We start from the raw sequence: 23,230 nt of genomic DNA on the forward strand, positions 1-23,230 counted from the left end.
CATTTTGTAATAATTACTAAAGAGTTGTTGAATCTTTGGTTTGTGAAGTGTAATTACGGTTTTCTATTTCAATATAAATTCAATATTTATCTGGATACCTTCACTATCTTCTTAGTCATAAAGAATCTGTTTACTCAATTATTTTGCTAATATAGAGAAAGAAATATGGGTAATGTCTAGGTTTCTAGCAAAATTTCTACATATTATCAGAACTTCTGTGTTTGATTTTGAAAGCGGCTAAACTATACTTCTCTATGAAGTTATGATAATACACTTTGCGAAATGAAACTCATTATGTCATGATGAATTTTGTTCATTACACCATGACATTAAAACATGAAAAATTTACATTATATTAACTGCTTATCAACAATTTTTTCAAATTAGTCTATTTGTCAGAAATCCAACTGTCAGATCATATATTTTGGTTTAAAGCCTTCTAACTGCATCAATCCACCTAGACCTTGACCATCCTCTCAGTTTTTTCTATGCCAACAATATGAACATTTTTTCCTAATATCTTCATTTTTAATATGATTATACCATTCATGCCATCTGTTCACACCCCTAATTTTTCTCATAATTCTTATATCTGTAGTCTTTAGTCATTCATCAACTGTTTTATTTCTAACTCAGATTCTTAACTTGAACCTGGTCTTGTATACAGCTAGTTTAGTGATTTGAAAAATTTCTCTCTTATTCCATAAATTTATTCAGCTGACTCGACAACATGCCAGCTTTACCCAGTCTGTTGTTGAATTTGCCATCTTCACTGTAAAAATTGTTCCTAAACAGCTGAAATATTCTACTTGCTCTATAGTTCCCAATTCAAGATGCAGCTGATGATTTCAATTTGTCTATTTTTCACAGTTTAACTTTTGAGTATATTCAAGATAAAAATGAGAGAGAGTGTTTTTCCCCTGACAGAAAAAAATTTAAAAAAAAAAAAAATCCAAGGTAGAAATTTTTTCTTCTAACTTAGCCTTTCTTCTTGTAATTCTTTTAGAAACCTTTAACATTTCCAAAAGGAAGAAGGAATACAAGGTGTTAACCAGCAGTTCTGAAGAAGAAGATCAAAGCCACATAAGCATATAGTATTTCTGATTTCCTATATCTCAATGTGGAGAAAAGTTTCAGAATAACAGATGGTATGAGTTCTGCACATATCAGTTTATCACTACATATTTTTTGCAGGAAAAAATGCAGGACTTTCCCTAGTTACTTTTTCTGTGAAAAAGTGACTAGGGAGAGTCCATGATAAAAGAAAGTCATCAATAATTGAAATGCTCTATTCTGAACAACAGAATCAAGAATTTTTAGGGAAAATTTTGGCTTCATCCTAAATGTAATAATAGTATTTCAAAGTTGAGTGGATTTGTACAGTCAGAAGCTGAAGAGATGAAAAGTAGCATCTTGAGCAAAAAAAAAAAAAAAAAAGCCAAATTTTTCTGGATGCTGAAGATGCTATAGAAGTGATGTGTTTGTACCTAGAAAGGCTATGAATAAGTGTCAGCTCAAGCACTGACATGTCTCTGGCCAAGTGCTGTTAAGGTAAGCATTATCATATGTAAGAGAAGAAGGGCAATGACCTTTCTTGTGAAGAAAAAGGATTGTATTTTGAAATCAATGAAGGACACATTGCTATCACTCCGCTGAAAGAGAGTATGGAAATCACTGTTTAGAGCATTGATTGCAGATGATCTTGAAGCTTGAAATGTTTGAAGACTATATGGTTTATCATATGAGTAGAAAAAATGGAGAATGTTATCATCAGCAAAACTGTAGACAGGATTTGAGGTTAGTGAGAAAAGGTGATTTATGTATATGGGAAGAGGATGAATGAAATAATAAAAGCCCTCTGGAATACTGCATTAGTAGTAAAATTTGAAGAGAAAACACCTTCCATCATTGCATGCAACAAATAACTAAAAAACACTGGTAATCTAAACTGACAAAAAGGGTGGAAGACAGACCATAAAATGGCAATTTGCTAAGAAGCCTTCAATGCCAAACCCCGAGTTCAACAACATAGAGCCTTTCCATTGCATGTTTCCTATGAGGCAGGTGTTGTAGACAAAGAGATCTGTCTTGTTTGGCAGAATCCATATTGGTTATGACCAATTAACTGACAGTTCTCTAGGTATTCAAAAAGTTGAACGTTGATGAACTTCATTACTTTAGCACTGAATTGATAACAAAGGTAGACAGTCTGATGACAGATGCATCTTTTTTGGAAATGGGCTATGTAGAGCTATGTTTCATACTATGTAGTGGGCGCAAGTTGAGAATAACATAATGTAGAAATGATACAGTAAATGTGTTAAGGTACATCTTTTGAATACAAACAATGGAATACCATCAAGATTAAATTCTTTTTGGTATCCAGGTTGTTCAAGATTCTTATGATGTCTCTTGTGGACGGCCACTGGAAGCATGAATGTAATGTTCCAGATAAAGTAGGAAGTAATTTGCCTTGGTCATCTATGTAATAGTTGGATGAGCAGAATGATTCCACATGATTTCCAGGCTAGCTTTATATTTAGGTGGTATTTCAATACTGCCATATGGGTGACAGAAATTGTACCAAACAGTTTTGCAGCTGACACAAAAACATAACTGATATTGGTACAGGAAGAGAGTTTCTATATTTAGACCTTTCAAAGCAGTAGATGAGGGAAAGGCATATACTGCTGCCATTTTCTTGGATTTAGCGAAGGCATTTGACAGGGTGCCACATGATAAGCTGATATTTAAGTTGCAGCACATGAGTCTGGATGTCAGATTGGTCAACTGGATTCAGGATTGGCTGTCCGATAGGTATCAGAGAGTTGTGTATGTGGAGCAATATCAAAGAGGCAGAAGGTTACAAGTGGGGTCCCACAGGGCTCAGTACTGGAACCTATATTGTTTAACCTTCATATCAATGACATTGTCAGTGAATTGCAGGGGATGTTCAGTTGTTTGCGGATGATGTGAAGTTGGGAAGGGTTATTAGTAATAGTGCAGATGTGGTAGTCATGCAAGAGGATTTTAATAAGCTAGACAGATGAGCAAATGAACAGGGGTGTTGGTTTAATGCAGCAAAATGTAAGGTATTGAGGTTTGGGACACATCGATGGGATGCTGCATACTTTATTGGAGATATACTGGAGGAAGTAGGGGAGACAAGAGATCTGGGGTTGATGATTGATAGAAACCTGAAATTCAAGGGACATATTGCAAAGGTGGTGAAGGTAACACAAAGGATTGCTGCAATAATGAGAAGGATGCTGACCTGCAGAGATAAAAGAGTTATCATTCCTTTGTATAAGACCCTGATCAGACCACACTTAGGCTATTGTTCTCAGATTTGGATAACAAAGACAGTTTCAGGACTGTACAATGTGTTATGAGGACGGCTGAGAGAATGCAGACTGCAGAGTTTGGTGGATAGAAGAAGGAGAAGTGATATGATTGAGACTTTTAAACTGTTGAGAGGTGGTTACAGGGTTGACACTGGAAGTTCTTTCACTTGGTTGAACAGCGGGAAGGAGTGATGACAAGAGGCCATCCCTGGAAGTTACGAAAGGAAACTGTGAGCAAGAGGGTGAGGAGTGGTTTCTTTGCATGGAGGGTGGTTGAACCATGGAATGCATTGCCTGATAGAGTGGTGAGAGCGAGAACAGTCAATGAGTTTAAGGAGTGGTATGATAGACTTTGTGTTTCCTAGGAAGGACCTCCCGTGGCAAGTCTTTTGACTCCATGGAGGCCAGAATAATAATAATAAATTCAAACTTCATCATCATCATGCATATCAAGGATTTAGGCCTAGCTTGGCCTCTTCCGGCCTTAGAAGTCATCGTTGAAAAGAGGACGTCCTGATTTTCTTTTTCCTAATGACTTGTTTTGGTAATCTTTCTATTTTCATTCTTTGAACATGCTCCATCCATTTATGTTTATATTTTTTAATTTTTTCTATTACTGATTCTTGGTTTAATTCTTTCATAATTTCTTCGTTTCTTTTGTGATCAAATAGAGTATACTTTGCAGTTTTTCTCATAAACTTCATTTCTGCTGTTGTTAATCTTTGTTTGTCTTTTTTGTTTTATTGTATAGATTTCACTTCCATACAATAAGACCAATACGGCTAATGTATTGTATACTTTTAGTCTGGTTTGTTTTTGAACCAGGTTTGGTTTAAATATAGAGTTAATTACACCTGTTATTTTTAAATATTTTGCAATTTTTACGCTTATATCGTTTTCATTTTCATAAATTCAAACTTAATCCTCTTAAGGACTGTTTTGCAGGTATTCTGAACTTCAGTTTAGACAAAAATGAAGCTAGACCTTTACAATATGCTGCTCCTCCCATCCCAAGACTACCTTTGCACACTTCTAAGAAAACCAGGACTTGGATGGGCAGGAATGGATAATACAGTACACTCATACCTCTCTATACAGCCCCTCTTTACACGGCTTTTCACTATAACGGCCTTGTGTAATTATTGCTAAGTTTCGATTTACGGCCTACAATTTTTCAATATACGGCCAAAAAATCAGGAAATCCCCCTGTGTACGTCTTTTGTCATGTGTTCTAGGTAGGGCACACTGCTCCACGCAGGAACGCTACTTGCATCATCTTATAGTCGCGCCATCTTCGCGTAGCACATAATTCGTACATTTGATGAGGAACAACAAGAGTGTGCCGACAATTAACCTCAAAGGACTTATCGAATACGCTTTCTCATTTCGAACAAAGAATAAACATCCTACTTCAAAACGATCCTAATGAAGAATGCAGTGCCAAAGTTTCTCACGGCATTAACACAGTTATTAACTGCTACAAAGAATTGCAAAAAGAAACGAAAAGGGACGCAATACAACAAATGTTGGACAAATTTTTTAAACCGGGTCCTCAGACAACAATAGATGGTGACATTAACGAAGTGATGTTGTGCAATTCGTCATCAGACTGATTCGAAAATTAAAAAAAAAAAACCTTTCATTTGTTATTTGTGTTTTATTTCATTTTATTTTATTAGTATTATAGAATTATATTTTTGTTTTTATTAATAACTAATGTAAACGATATTTTAAATGAAGAAAAAAAAAGCATTTTCAACCAGAAACCCAATGATTTTCTATTTTTTTATAAAATTCAAACGGATCTTACCGAATTTATATGGCTTTATATGGAAATAAATGATTCATTATACAGCATTTCGCTTTGCAGCCGACTTTTCATGAACGTATCTCGGCCATATAACAAGGTATAGATGTAATCCACTTATGGAAAGAGGAATGAAAGTCATGAACATTCCCATTTACATCTGTAGAGCCAAAGGATATGAGGTGATGAATGGTTCAGGGGAGGGCATTCCACTAGAGATGAACCATATTAATATTATAGACATTATCCATGTCTATATAAGTTACATAATATAACTTGTTATATTATATAACTGTTAAGATTAACTCTAATATAGCAACACTCATGTAAAATTATGGATTAGCCCACCACTTTTGCTGTATTAAAACTATTTATATGAATTTGTTCTCTGATGATGGTATAAACAGAATATAGCTTTGATGTAGGTTTTTTTTTTCCACTAGAGGACAGGCCAGTAGAATAACAGTTGACCAAATCATTGTCACTTTGGCTTACTGTCTGAAATGTAATAGAGCTTGTCTTTATTACATTTCAAACAGTATGTCAAAGTGACAATGAAAACCTTAATATGAAGGTTGAAATGTTGAGAAATTAATGTAATTATTCCTAACACGATTGTAGTCTTCATAATTTTACTGAAATGAATGTATTTGTCCAAGATCCCCCAATTTTCTTATTAATGATATATCAATGAGTCAATAGGAGTTCCATAAACTGACAGGTGATGCTGAATCTGTATTTTTTAAGTTAAAAAGATTTTGTATAGTAAAAAGTTATTATTAATAATAAAAAAATATACTATTTTGACTAGTCTGCAGCTACATGCCACAAATGAATGGGTGATTGTATTTGTTGAGCCCTGATAATGAGGCATGGAAATCTTAAGCCACAGAAAATCAAAAGGAGAAGAGGAGAGAGATTCAAGATTAGGCATGTATTCTTTTGCAAGAATGCCAGACTGCAGAAAAGCACAAGTACCATCATTGTGGTAAAAGGAATCATGCAGAGTGTAGTTTGAATAGTTAAGGACTTGGTGGCAGTCCTTAACTATTTAATTTTTTGAGGTTTTAATCAAAACCTCAAATAATTTTGAGGTTTTGGTTAAAAACATAAGATCAGGTTTGGATATGTGTAGGTGATATTTTGTACATCACTTATATTGGTATTTTTGACACAGATGCTGATAAAGTGAACATGGAAAGCTTTTTTTTCAAGTATTTTTATTTTTTGGGGTATATTTTCTGAGGGAGATTTCTTTTTTCTTCATTTTGACTGCAGTGATTATCTATTGTGTTATGATCATGTTGGCATTTCAGAGGTGAAGATAACAATATGAGAACATGCAGTGGATGGAGATAGATCCTTAGATATGCTATCCAGAGAAAATATCCAACTCCATATCATAATAGCATGGCCTCAATAGTGCCTGGTTAGGCAAGTGGTTAGCATACCCTCTCTCCAACCAACAAGCTGTGGATTTGAATCCTGCAGTGGGCATGGACATTTGTGATTGTTTTTAGGTGGGAGATGAATTTCATCACCCAGTGTGAGAGTACTGCTCCATTTATTGAAGGCCTGAAGTGTCTCGAAAAAGTCCCATGTTTGGTCTTCTCTAGAGCAAGGTTTCTGGACTATATAAAAATACATTTTAAAAAAATACAACATATATCTACTCTATAATATAAAATGATAAGCCTTTTTTTTTTGTAACTCTTTTTGTAAAGTTATTTGAAACGTTTTGAAACTCAGGGCAACCCTGAGTGTTGAGTCTTCAAAATTCAAGTCATCAGAATTCAAGGCCTACCAGTCCGGAACTCAGGGGGTTGGGCACCATATGCACCAGGGGGAGGCAGAACCCTCCCCTTGGGTTAAGCAAGAAGAGCATCCTGTCCATAAAGGACAGGATGCTCTTCTTGCTTTTCCCTATGAACGTAAATTGCCTAAAAACTGGTTTAGTTTGAATTATGGCCAAAGCAACATTAGGATCATTATTTTATGTCTGTTAATTGAATATGTCAGTATGCCTATTTGGAACAAAGTGAAAAAAAAATCCAAGTTTTCAAAAGGAAAAATCCTGCAACCTTTGTATGAAGCTCGCTAAATCACTTCCAGTTCTCTGCATTCTAGATAGGATTCACACCCAAGTCTTATCAACTGAATGACAAACATCACAATATCTCATGATTACACTACAGAAGCTATGATGCAAAAACAAGATCAGAGCTAGTGCTGCATAAGTCACATGTGACATCCAACATGACATCTAGAAAGAGACTATCAGTGGAATATCTGTTATGCAGCAGGAACAAGCCACATTGAAATCATCCAGTGGTAGCTAGTACTAAAATATTGTGTCATATTATATTATCATAGTATAATTAGCTGTATGTCATGTGCATACATTAAAAAATTTTGTAGACATACCATATGTTCATCCATTATTTATAATTAAACACTAACATGGAGAAATATGTAAACACTGCCTAATAACATCTAAACACCTGGTTGCTATAAAATGACTCATTGTTGATGTATCTATCATAGAACTCTTCAGGTTAGCAATCTGAATTAGGTAATAACTCATTTAACTATTATGCTTTTCTGTCAGTAGTGCTAGAACACTGCAAAATATGTAAAAAAAAAAAAAAAAAAAAAAAAAAAAAAAAAAAAAAAAAAGGAAACTTATCAAAACAAAACCATTTAATAGGCAATAATTCATTAGACTTTGCCTACCATTATTGTTCATTACAAAAATGAGAAAGTAATACGATCTCAGGGGCTCACATTGGTGAGTATGGGCATGGCAAACCTGAGATACCTCCTGATCTTACTTCCTACTATATACACTTGGTATATCATATCTGTAGCCTAGTCTTCTACTCTTCTTTCCTCTACTCTCTCTTACTTCATACTCCTCTCTCCCCCAGTACTATTATAGCAATTCAAGGGCAAAGGGGGGGACTTTTTCCTCTCAAACTGTAGTTTCCTTAAGGTGGCAGTCCCACCACTAGGATACCTACTGCCATGCTAGTAACTTGACATAGGGAAACACATGTTACTTTCAAGTCTCAATAAACTCCACATTGGACAGAAAACATGGGAAAAAGACCACAAACTGGAAAAGATTAAGAAACTTTGGAAAAAGAAAAATGTGGTGAAATATGCTACATGGAACATTAGAAGCATAGCACATAAGAAGAATTAGGTAAAATTTTAAATGATGAAAATATAGAAATGTCAGTTCTTACAGAAACAAAAAAGAAACTTAAAGGAACAAAAGAAACAACTAATTATCATATCATATATAGTGGAGTGGACAAACAAATACATACAAAAGTTGGTGTAATGATTTGGATCGATAATCAATTAAAGCAAAAATAACTCACTATACATACTGGAATGAAAGAATATTAGAAGTGTGATTAAAATTAAATAAAGAAAATTTAACAGTCATTGGAGTGTATGCCCCAAGAAGGAAAGGAAGAAGAAAATGATTACTTTTACAAACAGTTACAAGGAATATATGAAAATTTAAATAAAACAGACCATATAATTATAGCCAGAGATCTTAATGCCAGAATAAGAATGAACAAAAATTGATAATAATATAGAAAAATTTGGAGAACCAATAGTAAAGAAAAATGGAAAGTGACTCATTGATTATATAATAATTTTAAAATAATGAATTTTTATGTTTGTAGAATGTATTCTACAAACATAAAAATATACATAAATATACATAGTGTGCAAGAGAACAAAAATCAATAATAGACTACTTTATAACAAATGAAAAGGTAGCAAACTTCTTTAGATGTTAAAGTCAGAAGAGGGCTAAAAATCAACACAGATCACTATTTACAAAAAATACAAAAGACATAAACAAACTAGAGAAACAAAATCTAATTTCAAAGTAAGACTACTAACTACAGAGGATTAATAACTACTTAGAAGAAGCACAAGAAAATGAAGACATCGAGAAAGAATGGAATAATATAAAAAAAAATTATTATATCAGCAGCATATGAAAGTCTAGGAACACACAAAAATATCACAAAAATAAAAAATTACATATATGGGACAATGAAATAAAAACAATAATTGAAAATGAAAAGCTGGCCTTTAAAAGATGGTCAAGTAGCAAAAAACAAGATGAAATGGAATATAAAAAAAGATGAGCAATAGCCAAAAGAGAAACCAGAAACAGACACAGAGAAAGCTAAGAAAAATTTCTATCATATCTAGAAAATGACACATAAAATAAGACCCAATGCGTATAAAATACTAAAACACATGAATGCAGCAGATATAAAAGAAACTGCAAATATAAATTGTGAAATAGACGTAAAAGATGACATACAAATTAAGTTTAATAGGTCGGAGATTTGATACGAAAACTGTTAGCCTACTAAATTCGCCACTGTGACTGGTGGCTTCATCCAGGCAAGATAACTCTACACATAACAGCTTAAAAACGAAAACGAGCTAAAGTTTCAAATTAATACATAACTGAAGGATGAAAAAATATCAAAGTCACAGGAACTGTTACATAAACACGTGGGGCATGTATGTTGGCACTTGGTCAGTCATTGTTAAGCAGGTGTGTCCTATAATTGGCTGTGGAGTTGAACTCTGATGTGTTGAGCGATCTTATGAGTGATTTCCAAATATCACAAAGAATCATCCCTTGGTTTCTGTTTGGGCTGCCTCTGGAACGGATCACTACTGCAGCTTCCTTTATGTTGTGGGAGATGTAGTGTGGGAGTTTATCCCATCCAATAGTGGATGGGATAAACTCCCCAACTTATCTATTATCCAAATATCTTGCTGGTCTTCTAAAAGCACACATTAGAAATACAGACACATATATCAGAAATGTGTGCTTTTAAATTTGAATTGAATTTACATTTTCATAAAGTGAATTCAAAAATTCACTTTATTTCATAAAGCATTTCATAAAGTTTTATGAAGCCTTTATTTCATAAAGGTTTCATAAAGTGAATTCAAAAATTCACTTTATTTCATAAAGCGAATTTTTGAATTCACTTTATGAAAATATTCATAAAGTGAATTCAAAAATATTCACTTTATGAATATTCAATTTCAACTTCATTCAATTTATGAATATCCCAGTGAATGACTTCATTTTAATAAATAAATATTTTTTAATAAATATCTCCATATTTATTAAAACATTCTGGCTAGTCTAGATGTTGTGTCTTTATTTATGAATATCCCAGTGAATGAAGTCATGACTCTCATAGACAATCTGTTTCCTCAAGACATCGCTCAACTTTATAGACATTGCCTCAATTCGAATTTCTTCACATGAAATGGCAAGATCTATAAACAACTTTCAGGCCTCGCACTGGGAAGTCCTCTATCTCCTCCATGTGCAGAATTATTTATGGAAAAGTTCAAAAATGATATCTTGTCACATACAGATCCAAAACCGTCAGTATGGTGGAATATGCTGAGACATATTTATCATATGGAAACACAGTGAGGCAGAACTATATGATTTCCTAACTTCCATAACTCATTTCACCAAAAAATCAAGTTCACCTTAGAACTTAAAAATTAAGGGAAATTACCTTTTTTGGACATACTAATTAAAAAAACAAAAGGATAATAGCATTGATCTTAATGTATACCACAAGCCAACTCACAGAGGTCATTACCTGCATTTTATCTCACACCATATTTCACAAAAGTTAAACATTATACATATGCTGAAAAACAGAGCAACCTCTATAATAAGAGACGACGCAGTTTTAACAGACCAATTAGATCTTATTCTCCAAACATTAACAAACAATGGATACCTGAGAAAATTAATAAAAAGGATATTTTCTCCGACCCCTCTCAACAGCAAATCTAAGAAACTCATCACAGGACTTCCATTTCCATTCCTTTTGCTGGCACAGTCTCACAAAAAATTGTCAACCTGCTAAAGCCTCATGACATTCGCGTTGCCTTCAAACACCAATAAAGACAGTTAACAATATATTACAGTTACACAAAGACAAGAATACTTTCAATAAACACCCTGGAGTATACAACATTCCTCGTTCTTGCAGCCTGAATTACATAGGACAAACTTCTAGAAGTTTAGAAATAAGACAAAAGGAGCACATCAGAGATGTAAACAACAATAGAGAATTTTAGGAAAGCTAAACCAGACAATTCTGGTTTAGCTTTCCATTTTTCCAACACAAACTACAACATTGAATGGGATAAAAGTACTATGTCGTATACAGAAGAGGACTACCTCTCCCTCAACATAAAGAAAGCTGCAGTAGTGATCCATTCCAGAGGCAGCCTAAACAGAAACCAAGGGATGATCTTTTGCGATATTTGGAAATCACTCATAAGATCGTTCAACACATCAGAGTTCAACTTCGCAGCCAAATATAGGACACACCTGCTTAACAATAACTGACCAAGTGCTAATATACATGCTCCACGTGTTTATGTAACGGTTCCTATGAATTTGATATTTTTCCATCCTTTGATATGTATAAATTTGAAACTTTAGCTCATTTTGTTAAGCTGTTATGTGTAGAGTTATCTTGCCTGAACGAAGCCACCAGTCAGAGTGGCAAAACTAGTAGGCTAACAGTTTTTGTATCAAATCTTCGACCTATTAAACCTAATTTGCATGTCATCATCAAATTCCTGCCATGTACCCTCAAGGGGTGTACATGAAAAATTTACATCATTACTAACAATTTTCCTCCAAATCAGTCTGTTACTTGTCAAGATCCCAACATTATCAGATTTTATATTTCTATCATCTAAGGCACTTTGTACAGTATCAATCCACCTATATGTTGGTCTTCCTCTGGATCATTTTCCATCAACCTTGCAGAGAACCCTTGTTTTACTAATCTTTCCTCACCCATTCTGTTTAAGTGACCATACCACCTGAGATTAGCTATGCTGGTTTGAACACTGTCTTGTATACAGCTAATTTAGTGTTCTGACTATTTCTCAATTGGCTTCTTACCATATCAGCTTTGTTGATTCTCATGTCTATTTCCATATTTAATTTACCATTTTCACTAAAAATCGTGCCTAAGTAGCCGAAATGTTTTACTTGTTCCACAGGTTCTTCGTTCACAACAGTGGACATTTTCAATGATTCTGCCTATTTTCATTGTCTTTGTCTTTTTATAGCTGGCATTCATACCATATCTATTACAACAAGTGGTGCACCCGGGGGGAGGAGCCCCTGGCATCCCCCAAAGAAAAAGGAAAAAAACACTAGAAAAATTTCCAAAAATTGTTTCCTAATTAAATTAAAAAAAATTTTTTTTTATTTATGATGTATCGTGTCTTCTATTTCTATACTACTTATGAATTAGCGATCATTGCAGATGCTCAGTCACAGGTCGTATGTGATGCGTAGTGTGCATTCTCAAATCGTCTACTCAACTCGGCCCCCTCCAAGATTAAATTCTGAGTGCGCCACTGATTACAACAGTTATTCAATTTATTTAGGGAATCTTGCAGACTTGTAGCAGATTTATTTAGAAGTATAACATTGCCTGCATAAAGCAAAGAGCTGACACTGACATCTCCAATTTTGATATCATGTTTAATACCACTTTTCCTTCATAATTTCCCACATCCTTGTCTCACACCAGATTTAAGATTAAACCATCTTCCTGTACTTCCTTCAATTCTAACTGCTGACTTACAACTCAAATAAAGACTAAGTATTGCTTGATATAATGCTCCACTAACACCATATAACTGTAGTGTATTAAATAGCTTCTCTCTTGGCATATGCCAACGTGCCAAGAGAGAAGCTATTTAATACATATGTTTTTAATATGTATTTAATTTGTATTTCATCTTATGTAATATTTAGTGGTTGAAAAAACACCAATAACACTGTCCAATACAATTTTTGCTGACTTTTATATGAGACTTGTTTTTTACTAATTTGGGTGCGCTAATTTCAAATATCAAACCCATTTTTCTCTATCATGTCAGGTTTTTCCTCTATGACATTTTCTTTTTGCTAATTTGTAAGTTTTTGATAGTTTTAAGGAGGCAGTACTATTTAGAGGATCAAAAAAAATCGATTTTTTAATATTATTTTCTGAAAATATGTACTTTTAAAAATCTGTTCCTAACTTTTTATCAAGAAATTCGAAAAATTCCCGAAGATATAGCCTATTATTCAAAGCGGTGCGCAGATCAGAATCTGAGCGCTCACTGCTCTCGCTTGTTAGTAAACGAATAAATGCGTAAGAATCTGCAACGGCACGTACTGGCGCTTTGAATGCGAGAGAGGTTGATAATTAGATACATAACTACTTAACAATATTCATTAAAAATTACAAGAATATTTATAAAAAAAATAACAATTTTACTTACACATGAGTTTCAGGGAATAAATTTTTGTTTGTAGTAGCAATTTCTGCTGTGTGTTCTGTTTTGGCAATCCCTTTGAATACTCCAACAGTAGTCGGCCATCATGTGAGAATCCCATCTTCCTTGGTACCGATCTTCCATAGTTTTTAAGTCTTGATGAAATCTTTCGCCTTGTTCATCGCTTACAACACCTAAATTCTCGGGAAATCTATCAAGATGACTGTATAGGAAATGAAGCTTTATGCTCATGTTGCAACCTAGGCGCTGGAAATTTTCAAGCATTGTTTCCACTAGATCTTTGTGATTGCACGCTTTTTTTGTTTCCAAGAAAATTATTTGCAACCATCGTAAACGAAGTCCAGGCCTCTTTCTCAATTTCGTTCATAGAGTTGATGAAATTTGGGTCTCTCATTAAAGTTCTAATTTGCAGTCCATCAAATACACCGGCTTTAATTTTTTCATAACTAAGTCGTGGTAATTTTTCACATATGTATTGGAAACAGTCACCTTGTAAAGCTAAAGCTTTAACATACTGCTTCATAAGACCTAGTTTGATGTGTAGAGGTGGAAAAATGATTTTTTCTCTGTCGATTAAAGGATGATTTATAACATTCTGTTCTCCAACATTTAAGGATATTCTAAGAGGCCAATATTTCTGACTCCAGTGTTGGTTTCTAGCTCGACTATCCCAGAAGCATAGAAACACGGAAACTTTGCATATATCCTCTTTGAAAGCCAAGTAAAAAGTTCATCATTTTAAGATCCACACAGATGATCTAGTTATGGTCTGTATATTTTCAGAATATACTTCAGAACCTTTTTAATGTCCTCATATGTTTCCTTTAAGTGGAATGAATAGCCAATAGGAATTGAGCCATATACATTCCCATTGTGTAGTAAGACACACTTGAGACGTCTGCTTGAACTATTGATAAATAAACGCCACTCATTTGGATGATACTGTACAACAGTTAGTAAACCTGATACATTGTTACAGTAAACAAACCCACACTCGTGTTTAAAATATTGTACAAGATTACTTTCCATGCTACGATAAAGTTATCTTCGTATCTTGCTCCAGTAAGTTTTTTTCATTTAATCTTGAAGCTAACAATTCCGATGATTCCTTTGATAGGCCCAAATCTCTTACAAAGTCATTCAATTCCGCTTGAGTAAAACGTTGCGGTCCAGAACTAGAAATTAAATTTTCATAGTCTAAATCAACATCCGGGTCTTGCTCCTCAAGAACACCTGGCATATCCCGATCATGCTCATTCTCAAGTAAAGGAAATCCTTTATAAATTGGCATGGCTATTTCATTGGAATGAGCAACTGGCCGAATTGCTGAGTCAAGATTTGGATACACAATTTTTTTCTTATTCTTCTTATTATAACCAGAAGTCTGAACTAAACAAAAATAGCAATCATCTATGTGATTTTTCGGTTCACGCCAAAATTTGAATGCCAAAAAGCTAATTTTTGGCGTTTTCCCTTGCTCTACTGTCGTAAATTTTCTACACATGACTTACACACTTTATTTGGAGCCCATGACTTGTCCTGATCTGCAATTTTTACGTCAAAGTATGCAAAGTACACTTTCTTAACGAAATCAGTGATATTTGTCCTTTGACTGGGAACAGTAAAGCTGCCACAAATGTATCAGAAGGAATCTACACTATTGACACAATTTCGAGTAGTAGACATGATGTATTTTCTTCACTGCCGACTAACATGCAATTAACAAGACAAAAAAAACCAGAGACTTTATTGAAACGTTATAAGCGCTCATCATACTTTCACGATCGCTTAACGATTGACTGATTTCGATCGTTCTTTGTCCGCTATGACGCATATAGCATTCATTTGTTTTAAGCAGCCATCATCGCCTACTTTTCATCACCTAAATGTATTAGGTCGGTTATCAGCCTCTCTCGCATTCAAAGCGCCAGTACGTGCCATTGCAGGTTCTTACACATTTATTCGTTTACTAACAAGCGAGAGCGGTGAGCGCTCCGATTCTGATCTATGCACCGCTTTGAATAATAGGCTATATCTTCGGGAATTTTTCGAATTTCTTGGTAAAAAAGTTAGGACCAGATTTTTAAAAGTACATACTTTCAGAAAATAATATTAAAAAATCGATTTTTTTGATCCTCTAAATAGTACTGCCTCCTTAAAACTATCAAAAACTTACAAATTAGCAAAAAGAAAGAAAATTAGCAAAAAAACCTGACCTGATAGAGAAAAATGGGTTTGATATTTGAAATCAGCGCACCCAAATTAGTAAAAAACAAGTGTCAGATCATAATCAGCAGAAAAAAATTTTTTTTTTGTTGGCCAGTGTAATTTACAAAAATGCTTTAAATTATATAATAACACTGAAAGAATTAAAGGACAACCTAAGTAAAATAAAAAAAAAATGGCAAATTAGCAGGAGAAAATGGGATAAACTCTGAATTGTATAAATTTGCTGAAAAAAAAAATTTCATCAGAGATTATTAAAATTTTTAAATAAAATATATACAAATGGACAAATACCAATAGAATGGAACACAAGTATAGTAATACCTATATTTAAAAAAGGAGATACAACAAAACCTGATAATTACAGAGGTATTAGTTTATCGAAATACATGCTACAAAATATATAGTAGACTAGTTAATGAAAAATTGAAAATAGACAGTGAAAAAATATTATTAGAATGTCAAAATGGATTTAGAAAAGGATGCCCTACAATGGATGCAATTTTGTTTAAACTACTTATAGAAAAAAGAAGAGAATTTAATTTAGAAACACACTTTTGTTTACAGATTACGAAAAAGCATTTGACAAAGTAAAAAGATACATATATGCTGTTTAATATATTACAAAGAATAAATATACTCACTGGTGCACCCAGAGGAGCAATATATAATTTCAACGTTATAGTAGAACAGTTTGGAATGAAAATATCCACAGATAAAACTAAAACAATGGCATTTTGTGGACAAACTCCAATTAGAAGTAAAATAGTTATTAATAATAAAGTAATGGAACAGATAAATACTTTCAGTTATCTTGGATGTGAAATATCATATGAAGGAGAAAAAGAAATAAAATTAAAAACTTCAAAATTTTTACAGATTATAGGCCTGATAAATAGAATACTCAATCCAAATACAGTACAAAAAGAAGCACGCTTGAAAATATCAATACTTTAGCAGTGTCCATGTTATTATATGACAGTGAAATTTGAGCAATAAACAAACAAGATAAACAAAGAATAAAAACAAGTGAAATGAGATTTATGAGAAGAACTACAAAATACACATTATTAGAGCAAAAAAGGAACAAAGATATTTTAAAAGAACTAAAAACAAAATCAACAGAAGAAAAACTAAATAATTATAAACAAAAATGGATAAAACATGTAAACTGAATGGCAACACCTGATATCCTAAACAAATAATACAATATAAACCAATTGGAAAGAGAAGGCTGGATAGAACCTCAAAAAAGGATATTAGACGGATAATGAGACTGGAACAGACCAATATGGTCTATATCTGTAATTAGCATTATGATGACGATGATGAGAAAGTAATACTTATCAAAACTTATAGCAGAAGTAATACTCGGACACCTCCATTGTCTATGTACTTAAGTGAAGTTACCCCATATAAACACAATACCTATTCCAGTTTCAAACACAGTGTGAAGTGAAAAAAATTGAATATTGGCTCCAAACCTCAGTACACACATTTCTAATTCCATTCTGCCTTGATTTGTCCTTTTGTTCAAATAACTGTTTTGCAACTAATTTTAAGAGTTCCAAATTTCTTTAAAATGGATATCTGTACTATCTAGTCAGAACAACGGTTGCCTCACTCAATGTGCAAGAAAGCCACTGAATACAATTTACATTCTATGTGTAGTGTGGACGAAAATTTACTATAGTAAATACATATCAGAAATTCTTTTCTCCCTTTTCATATACAACTGTGCAATAATAACAAATAACTCACTATTTCAAACAAAATGCAATAAAAGAAACAATAAAACTTAATTTTAGTTTGTAATGCCAACTTCATGGCAGTGGTGGTGTGACACAAATGGAATGTAACAACAGTGCACAACACACACACACAAAATCACAATTTGATATGAACAATTAAGGATTAAAAACTTTTCTTATATAAATCAAGTGGATATTAAATCCAGCATTATTTCAAAGTTATCTGTTAAAGAATATCTGTCAAAGTATATCTGTTAAAGAAAATAATAAAGAAAAGTTAAAAACGTCTTTATTATTTTCTTTAACCGATTTACTGGCAAATTCACTGCTGTCATTTTATCCTAATATATAATCATTTCCAATAATAATATCACTGCCTACCTTTACTAACTGGAGCTTCTAGTGCACCCCATTTCTGAGGAATTTTCTTCTTCAATACAACTTCAAGCTTGCTTGCAGTTAATTTAAAGCAACCCTCTTGAGGATATATAGACTCCCTGTGTTCAAATGCAAGAGGAATATTTTTGTCAATAAGTATGAAGCTGACAAAACCAATAGAGAAAAGGATTAAATTGCAATATCACCACTAACTCTAGAAGCACGCATTTTAGGTATGTCATTAGTATATATAGTATAACTATCCTTCCTTTTATTGACAATTACTGCCTGAATAAATTGTCTTATAATTATTATTCAAAAATAAATCTTTTTTTTTTCTTTTTTGTCTTATTTTCGAAGTTTTCCATCTAATAGGTTGACAAGGTATTGCTCTCTTTACTCCCCCCCCCTTTTTTAATGCTGAATTTGAGATTGCTCCTGTAGTTTAATTTTCAGTGTTCAACTTGGTTTCTTAACAAAAACAGTGAGAACCTTGTTGAATGAAAAACATCCTAGAAGGTATGACATATTATGTTCTACCATCATACTGCACTTGTAGTTTAAACCAATGAAGAATACAATTTAATAGCCTAAGTCCTGCATTTCCAGCTGATTCTTTTTCATTCTGTATCAAGATGAATAGTTTACTCATGAGAACTCATAGAGTGCCATGAGAAAATGAAGAGCAAACACAATATCAGAAGTCCAGTCAGTACTCAGCATTCCTTACAGGCTGTATAGAAGACTTATAACTCAGAGGTCTCAAATGGGAATGGTTATGAAAGTGGTGGCTGACAGACAGATATCAGGGATGGTATATAGTGAAGTAGAATCAAGGCAAATGCGGATGACTAGTGGAGTACCCCAGAGTTCTGTACTAAGTCAACTGCTATTCTTTAATTTGTATATTAATGATGCAGATATAATGAAAGATGTTCAATTGTTTGCTGACAATGCAAAACAGGGAAGGGCAATAGTTGATAAAGGTGATGCAGATATCCTGCAGGATAATTTAAATAAACTGGCACTGTAGACAAAGGATAATGACTGTCAATTCAATGTCGTAAAATGTAAGGTAATATACTTGAATGAAGAGATTATGCATTGTTAATGACACCGATGGTACTGGATTAAAGGAAATTGACAAGGCTAAGGAATCAATTGACTAAGGCTAATTGACAAGGAATCTGGGATGATGATGATGGCAGACAAAGATTTCAAGTTCAAAGGACATTTTGCAAAAGTTTGCAAAATAGCTCAAAGGATTACTTGAATGTTGAAGAACACACTGACAAATAAAAATAGGGAGTTACTATCCTTCATTATAAAGTTATGATTTGGCCCATATTTTGACTAATGTGCACAGATTTGGTCCCCCGGGCTTCTTGGGGACCAGGAGGTGATGGCTAGGATTCAGAGATGAGTGATGACCAAGCTAGTGACAGATCTGTGGAATGTTTCCTATGAAGAGAGACTGAATGTTTGTGGGTTGCAGAGTTCAGTTCACAGGCAGAGGAAAGGAGAGGGCATGATAAAAACTTATGTTATTAATTTAAGATTCTATAAGATTGACACAAATGACATTATTCAATACATATATAAGAAGTTGTTCAAAAGTGTGGAACAACTGAAAGTTGTATAAAAGTGTGGTTAGTAAGGGAGTGCAGACTAGATTTTTTTGTGTGAAGAGTGGTGAATGAGTGGAATGGATTGCCAGAATTAGTGCAAGTGCCCTGACAGTGAATGAGTTTTTCTATACTCACCTCTGTAGCCAGCATGACCCAGTTGGACAACTTGCAGATCTCTATTCATACCTAATGCTTCATTTATGTAGACATCCCTGACACATATTAAGCCTGAACCGGATGGGCACATAATTATCCTTCCATCACAATTACCTCCATGACTGTATACATTCATCATTAACACAGTTCTGTAACTTTAGCAGTTATGCATAAATTCTCGCCATATCTTCAATCATGATCTAGTTTCCCCTGACTCTCTGCATTAATCACCAACATGTATCAAATATATCAAAAAGATACATTTCACATCATTTTTTTTATAATATCCAAAGAGTATATTGACTTCAATGGACACTTCACAACCATATAATTATGGACGTATATATGTGTCCAGGACAGTATGGTGGTTGTCTCATACCAATAATTTCTTCATACTCATGCTACCAAATATATTCAAGTGCAGACTATCCATTTTATATAAATTCACTATTTTTCCCACTATACATTCAAAATTTTGTAATCAATTCCTTCTAAAGGTGGTTGTCTCAAACCAATAATTTCTTCATACTCATGCTACCAAATATATTCAAGTGCAGACTATCCATTTTATATAAATTCACTATTTTCCCCACTATACATTCAAAATTTTGTAATCAATTCCTTCTAAAGCATGCACATTGAATCGTTTGTCATTATAGCTCTTCTTCTTACTCAGTGCTATTATATCTTTGTAAAAGACTAATGATTTTCACTTACACACTCTTTACTCTCGCTTCCTCAGGTAATCCTTTCATATCTTCTATGACACTGATTTCATTTAAGAACTTTTATTAATTAAATAGCAACTGTTGATTTATAACAGATTATTTCAAATTTAGAAACTGACTGCAATAAAACAAAAGAAAATAACTTACTTTAAATTTACCTTGCAAGAAAAAGTTGTATTTTCTGTAGCAGATTGATACAAAGATAAAAACCTCGAGTCTCTGCAAATAAAAATGAGAACTACCATGAGAAAAAACAGCATCTGAACAAGGAAAAAAATAGAATCAGAGCTTTATGCAGTGAAAATATTACAACTAGAGGTCATTTGGATAGAATATGGTTTTTTTCAATCATCATGTACTGGTTTGGCAATTTCATTAAAGGATTTAAAATTTCTGCAACACTCAAGATTTATATGTAAAATTTATTGATATGTAAAGTAATGAATTTATTTCTTCCTTAAATCACAACAATGTGAAATATCTTACTTCACATGATGAATGGAAACATAAACCATAATTAGAGAAATAACACTCACTATGGATTTCAAAGTTACATAATGTTTTTTATTTAACAAAATTTTTGCCTTGTATCAAGAGCATCTAATGATTTTCACTTACACACGTTTTACTCTCGCTTCCTCAGCTTTACACTGAGCTACACAGGCCTCCTGTGTAGCTCAGTGTATTCCACTGAGCTACACAGGAGGCCTGTGTAGCTCAATGGAAGTGGTGCTTGCATCCTCTGCACTTGGTCGCTTGAAGCCAGACCTAAGTTCAAGTCTAGTCATCGACTGGAGGAACTTTTAAGCCTTTCTTCGACAGATTCCCGAGATATTGAAAGTTTATTTTTCACTTAGTTAGACTCTAATAAATTTAGTTTAATCCTTTATCCAAGGATTCAGGTGCAATTTTTGTTTGTTCACTATTATTATTATTACTATTATTACGGGCAACTCCAGGGAGTCATTGGACTCATCGAGGGAGGCCCCAAATCATATTCATCACAACTATTTGACATTCATACAGTATCTATCATACCTCGCCTTAAACTCATTCACTGTCACAGCATCCACCACAGACTCAGGGAGTGCATTCCACTCATTCACTACTCTAAAAGTAAAGAACCCAGATCTAACACCTTTACTAACCACACTTTTGCCCAGTTTCCATGGATGTCCCCTAGTCCTCCCACAACCAGCCCTGTTCTCAAAAATATCTTCTGAATTAATTTTATAGAAACCCTTCAGTAATTTGAATGTCTCAATCATATCTCCCCTCCTCCGCCTATCAACCAATTTTTGCAACCCACAAATCCTCAACCTGTTCTCATACGGTTCATTCCACAGACCTGCTATCATCTTGGTCACTCGCCTCTGGATCCTCTCCACCTCCTCCCCATCAAGAAGAAACCTAGGTGACCAAATCTGAGCACAGTAGTCTAGATGGGGTCTTATCAAGGCTCGATACAGAGGAACAATAACCTGCTTGTCATCGTATTCTTCAGCAACCAAGTGATTTGATGAGCTGTTTTGGTCACTTTTGCAATGTGTCCCCTAAATTTCAATTCCTTATCTACCAACACTCCTAAATCTCGTGCCTCATCAATTTCCTGGAGCACGGTTCCACCAATGCAGTAAACTGCCGCCAATCTTTTCACCCCAAATTGCATAACCTTACATTTTGCCACATTAAACTGACATCCATTCTCCTTAGCCCAGACCTCCAATCTATCCAAATCATCCTGCAAAATTTTGACGTCATCTGCATTCACTATTGCCCTACCCAACTTCGCATCATCCGCAAACAAATGAATTGTTCCTCTCAGATCATTTCCTATATCATTTATGAACAAATTAAACAGCAGTGGTCCAAGAACAGATCCTTGTGGCACACCACTAGTCACAGGCCGTCTTGTGGACTCTACTCCCGAGTAAACCACTCTCTGATATCTCTCCGTCAACCACCCTCCTATCCATCTCACCAACCCTATGTCCATTCCCATATGCTGCAATTTACTGATTAGAATTCCATGTGGAATCCTGTCAAAGGCCTTGGCAAGGTCCAGTAGAATCACCGTAAACCCATTACCCTTATCCAGTTCAGCCGTCACTGTGTTATAATACGTGAGCAAGTTACTGAGGCATGACCTACCCTTCACAAAACCATGCTGTCCCCGATACAGTATCCCATTTTCTTCTATCCAATCTTGTATTTTCCTCTTGACTATTTTCTCTAAGACCTTGACAATGATTCCTGATATGCTAATCGGTCGGTAATTTACTACAGCAGTCTTGGAACCACCTTTATGCAGTGGAACTATTTTCCCCTCTTTCCACCCGCTAGGGACTAACCCAGACCCGAGACTCAAATTAAACAAAATGGTCAAGGGTACTGACAATTCTTTAGCTGCTTCTCGTACAACACGAGCTGGTATACCATCCAATCCCACAGATGTATTGACATTAAGGTTATGCAATAGACTACTCACCTCCACTTCATTAACCACAATTCCCGTATAATCTGCTGGTTTATTCGTTTCTGCAATGTCACCACCTGGATGATATACTTTTGCAAAGTGCTCACTCAGTAACTCAACTATCTCAACTGATTCAGTTACCTCCCTACCATCGGCATTCTTTAAAATCAATCTGCCATGTACATTTTTCCTTTTACTTGCTACATATCTAAAAAACTGTTTAGGATTCTCTTTAGCCTGCATGGCCAATGTTCTTTCGTAATCCTTTTTTGCTTTTCTTACCACACTCGTCACCCTTCTGGCCTGTGCTTTATACCGTTCACTGGATAAAGGATT

The 23,230-nt window shown here is 34.2% G+C and overlaps 1 protein-coding gene across 1 annotated transcript in view; it reads right to left on the reverse strand.

Moving 5' to 3' along the window:
- The window catches only part of LOC150101961 (ubiquitin carboxyl-terminal hydrolase 19-like), a 629,785-nt gene that overhangs the window by 452,831 nt on the left and 153,724 nt on the right, over window positions 1-23,230 (reverse strand). The window contains exons 5-6 of the mRNA XM_090399944.1: window positions 20,566-20,637; window positions 17,910-18,025 (exon numbers count right to left, since the gene is read on the reverse strand). Coding sequence (XP_090256070.1) covers window positions 17,910-18,025; window positions 20,566-20,637 — 188 coding nt within the window. The remainder of the gene's footprint in view (window positions 1-17,909; window positions 18,026-20,565; window positions 20,638-23,230) is intronic.

The sequence above is a fragment of the Typopeltis vanoorti genome, chromosome 11 (assembly GCF_054136105.1).
Source record: "Typopeltis vanoorti isolate ZY-2024b chromosome 11, IOZ_Tvanoo_1.0, whole genome shotgun sequence".
In the NCBI taxonomy this organism is placed as follows: Eukaryota; Metazoa; Arthropoda; class Arachnida; order Uropygi; family Thelyphonidae; genus Typopeltis; species Typopeltis vanoorti.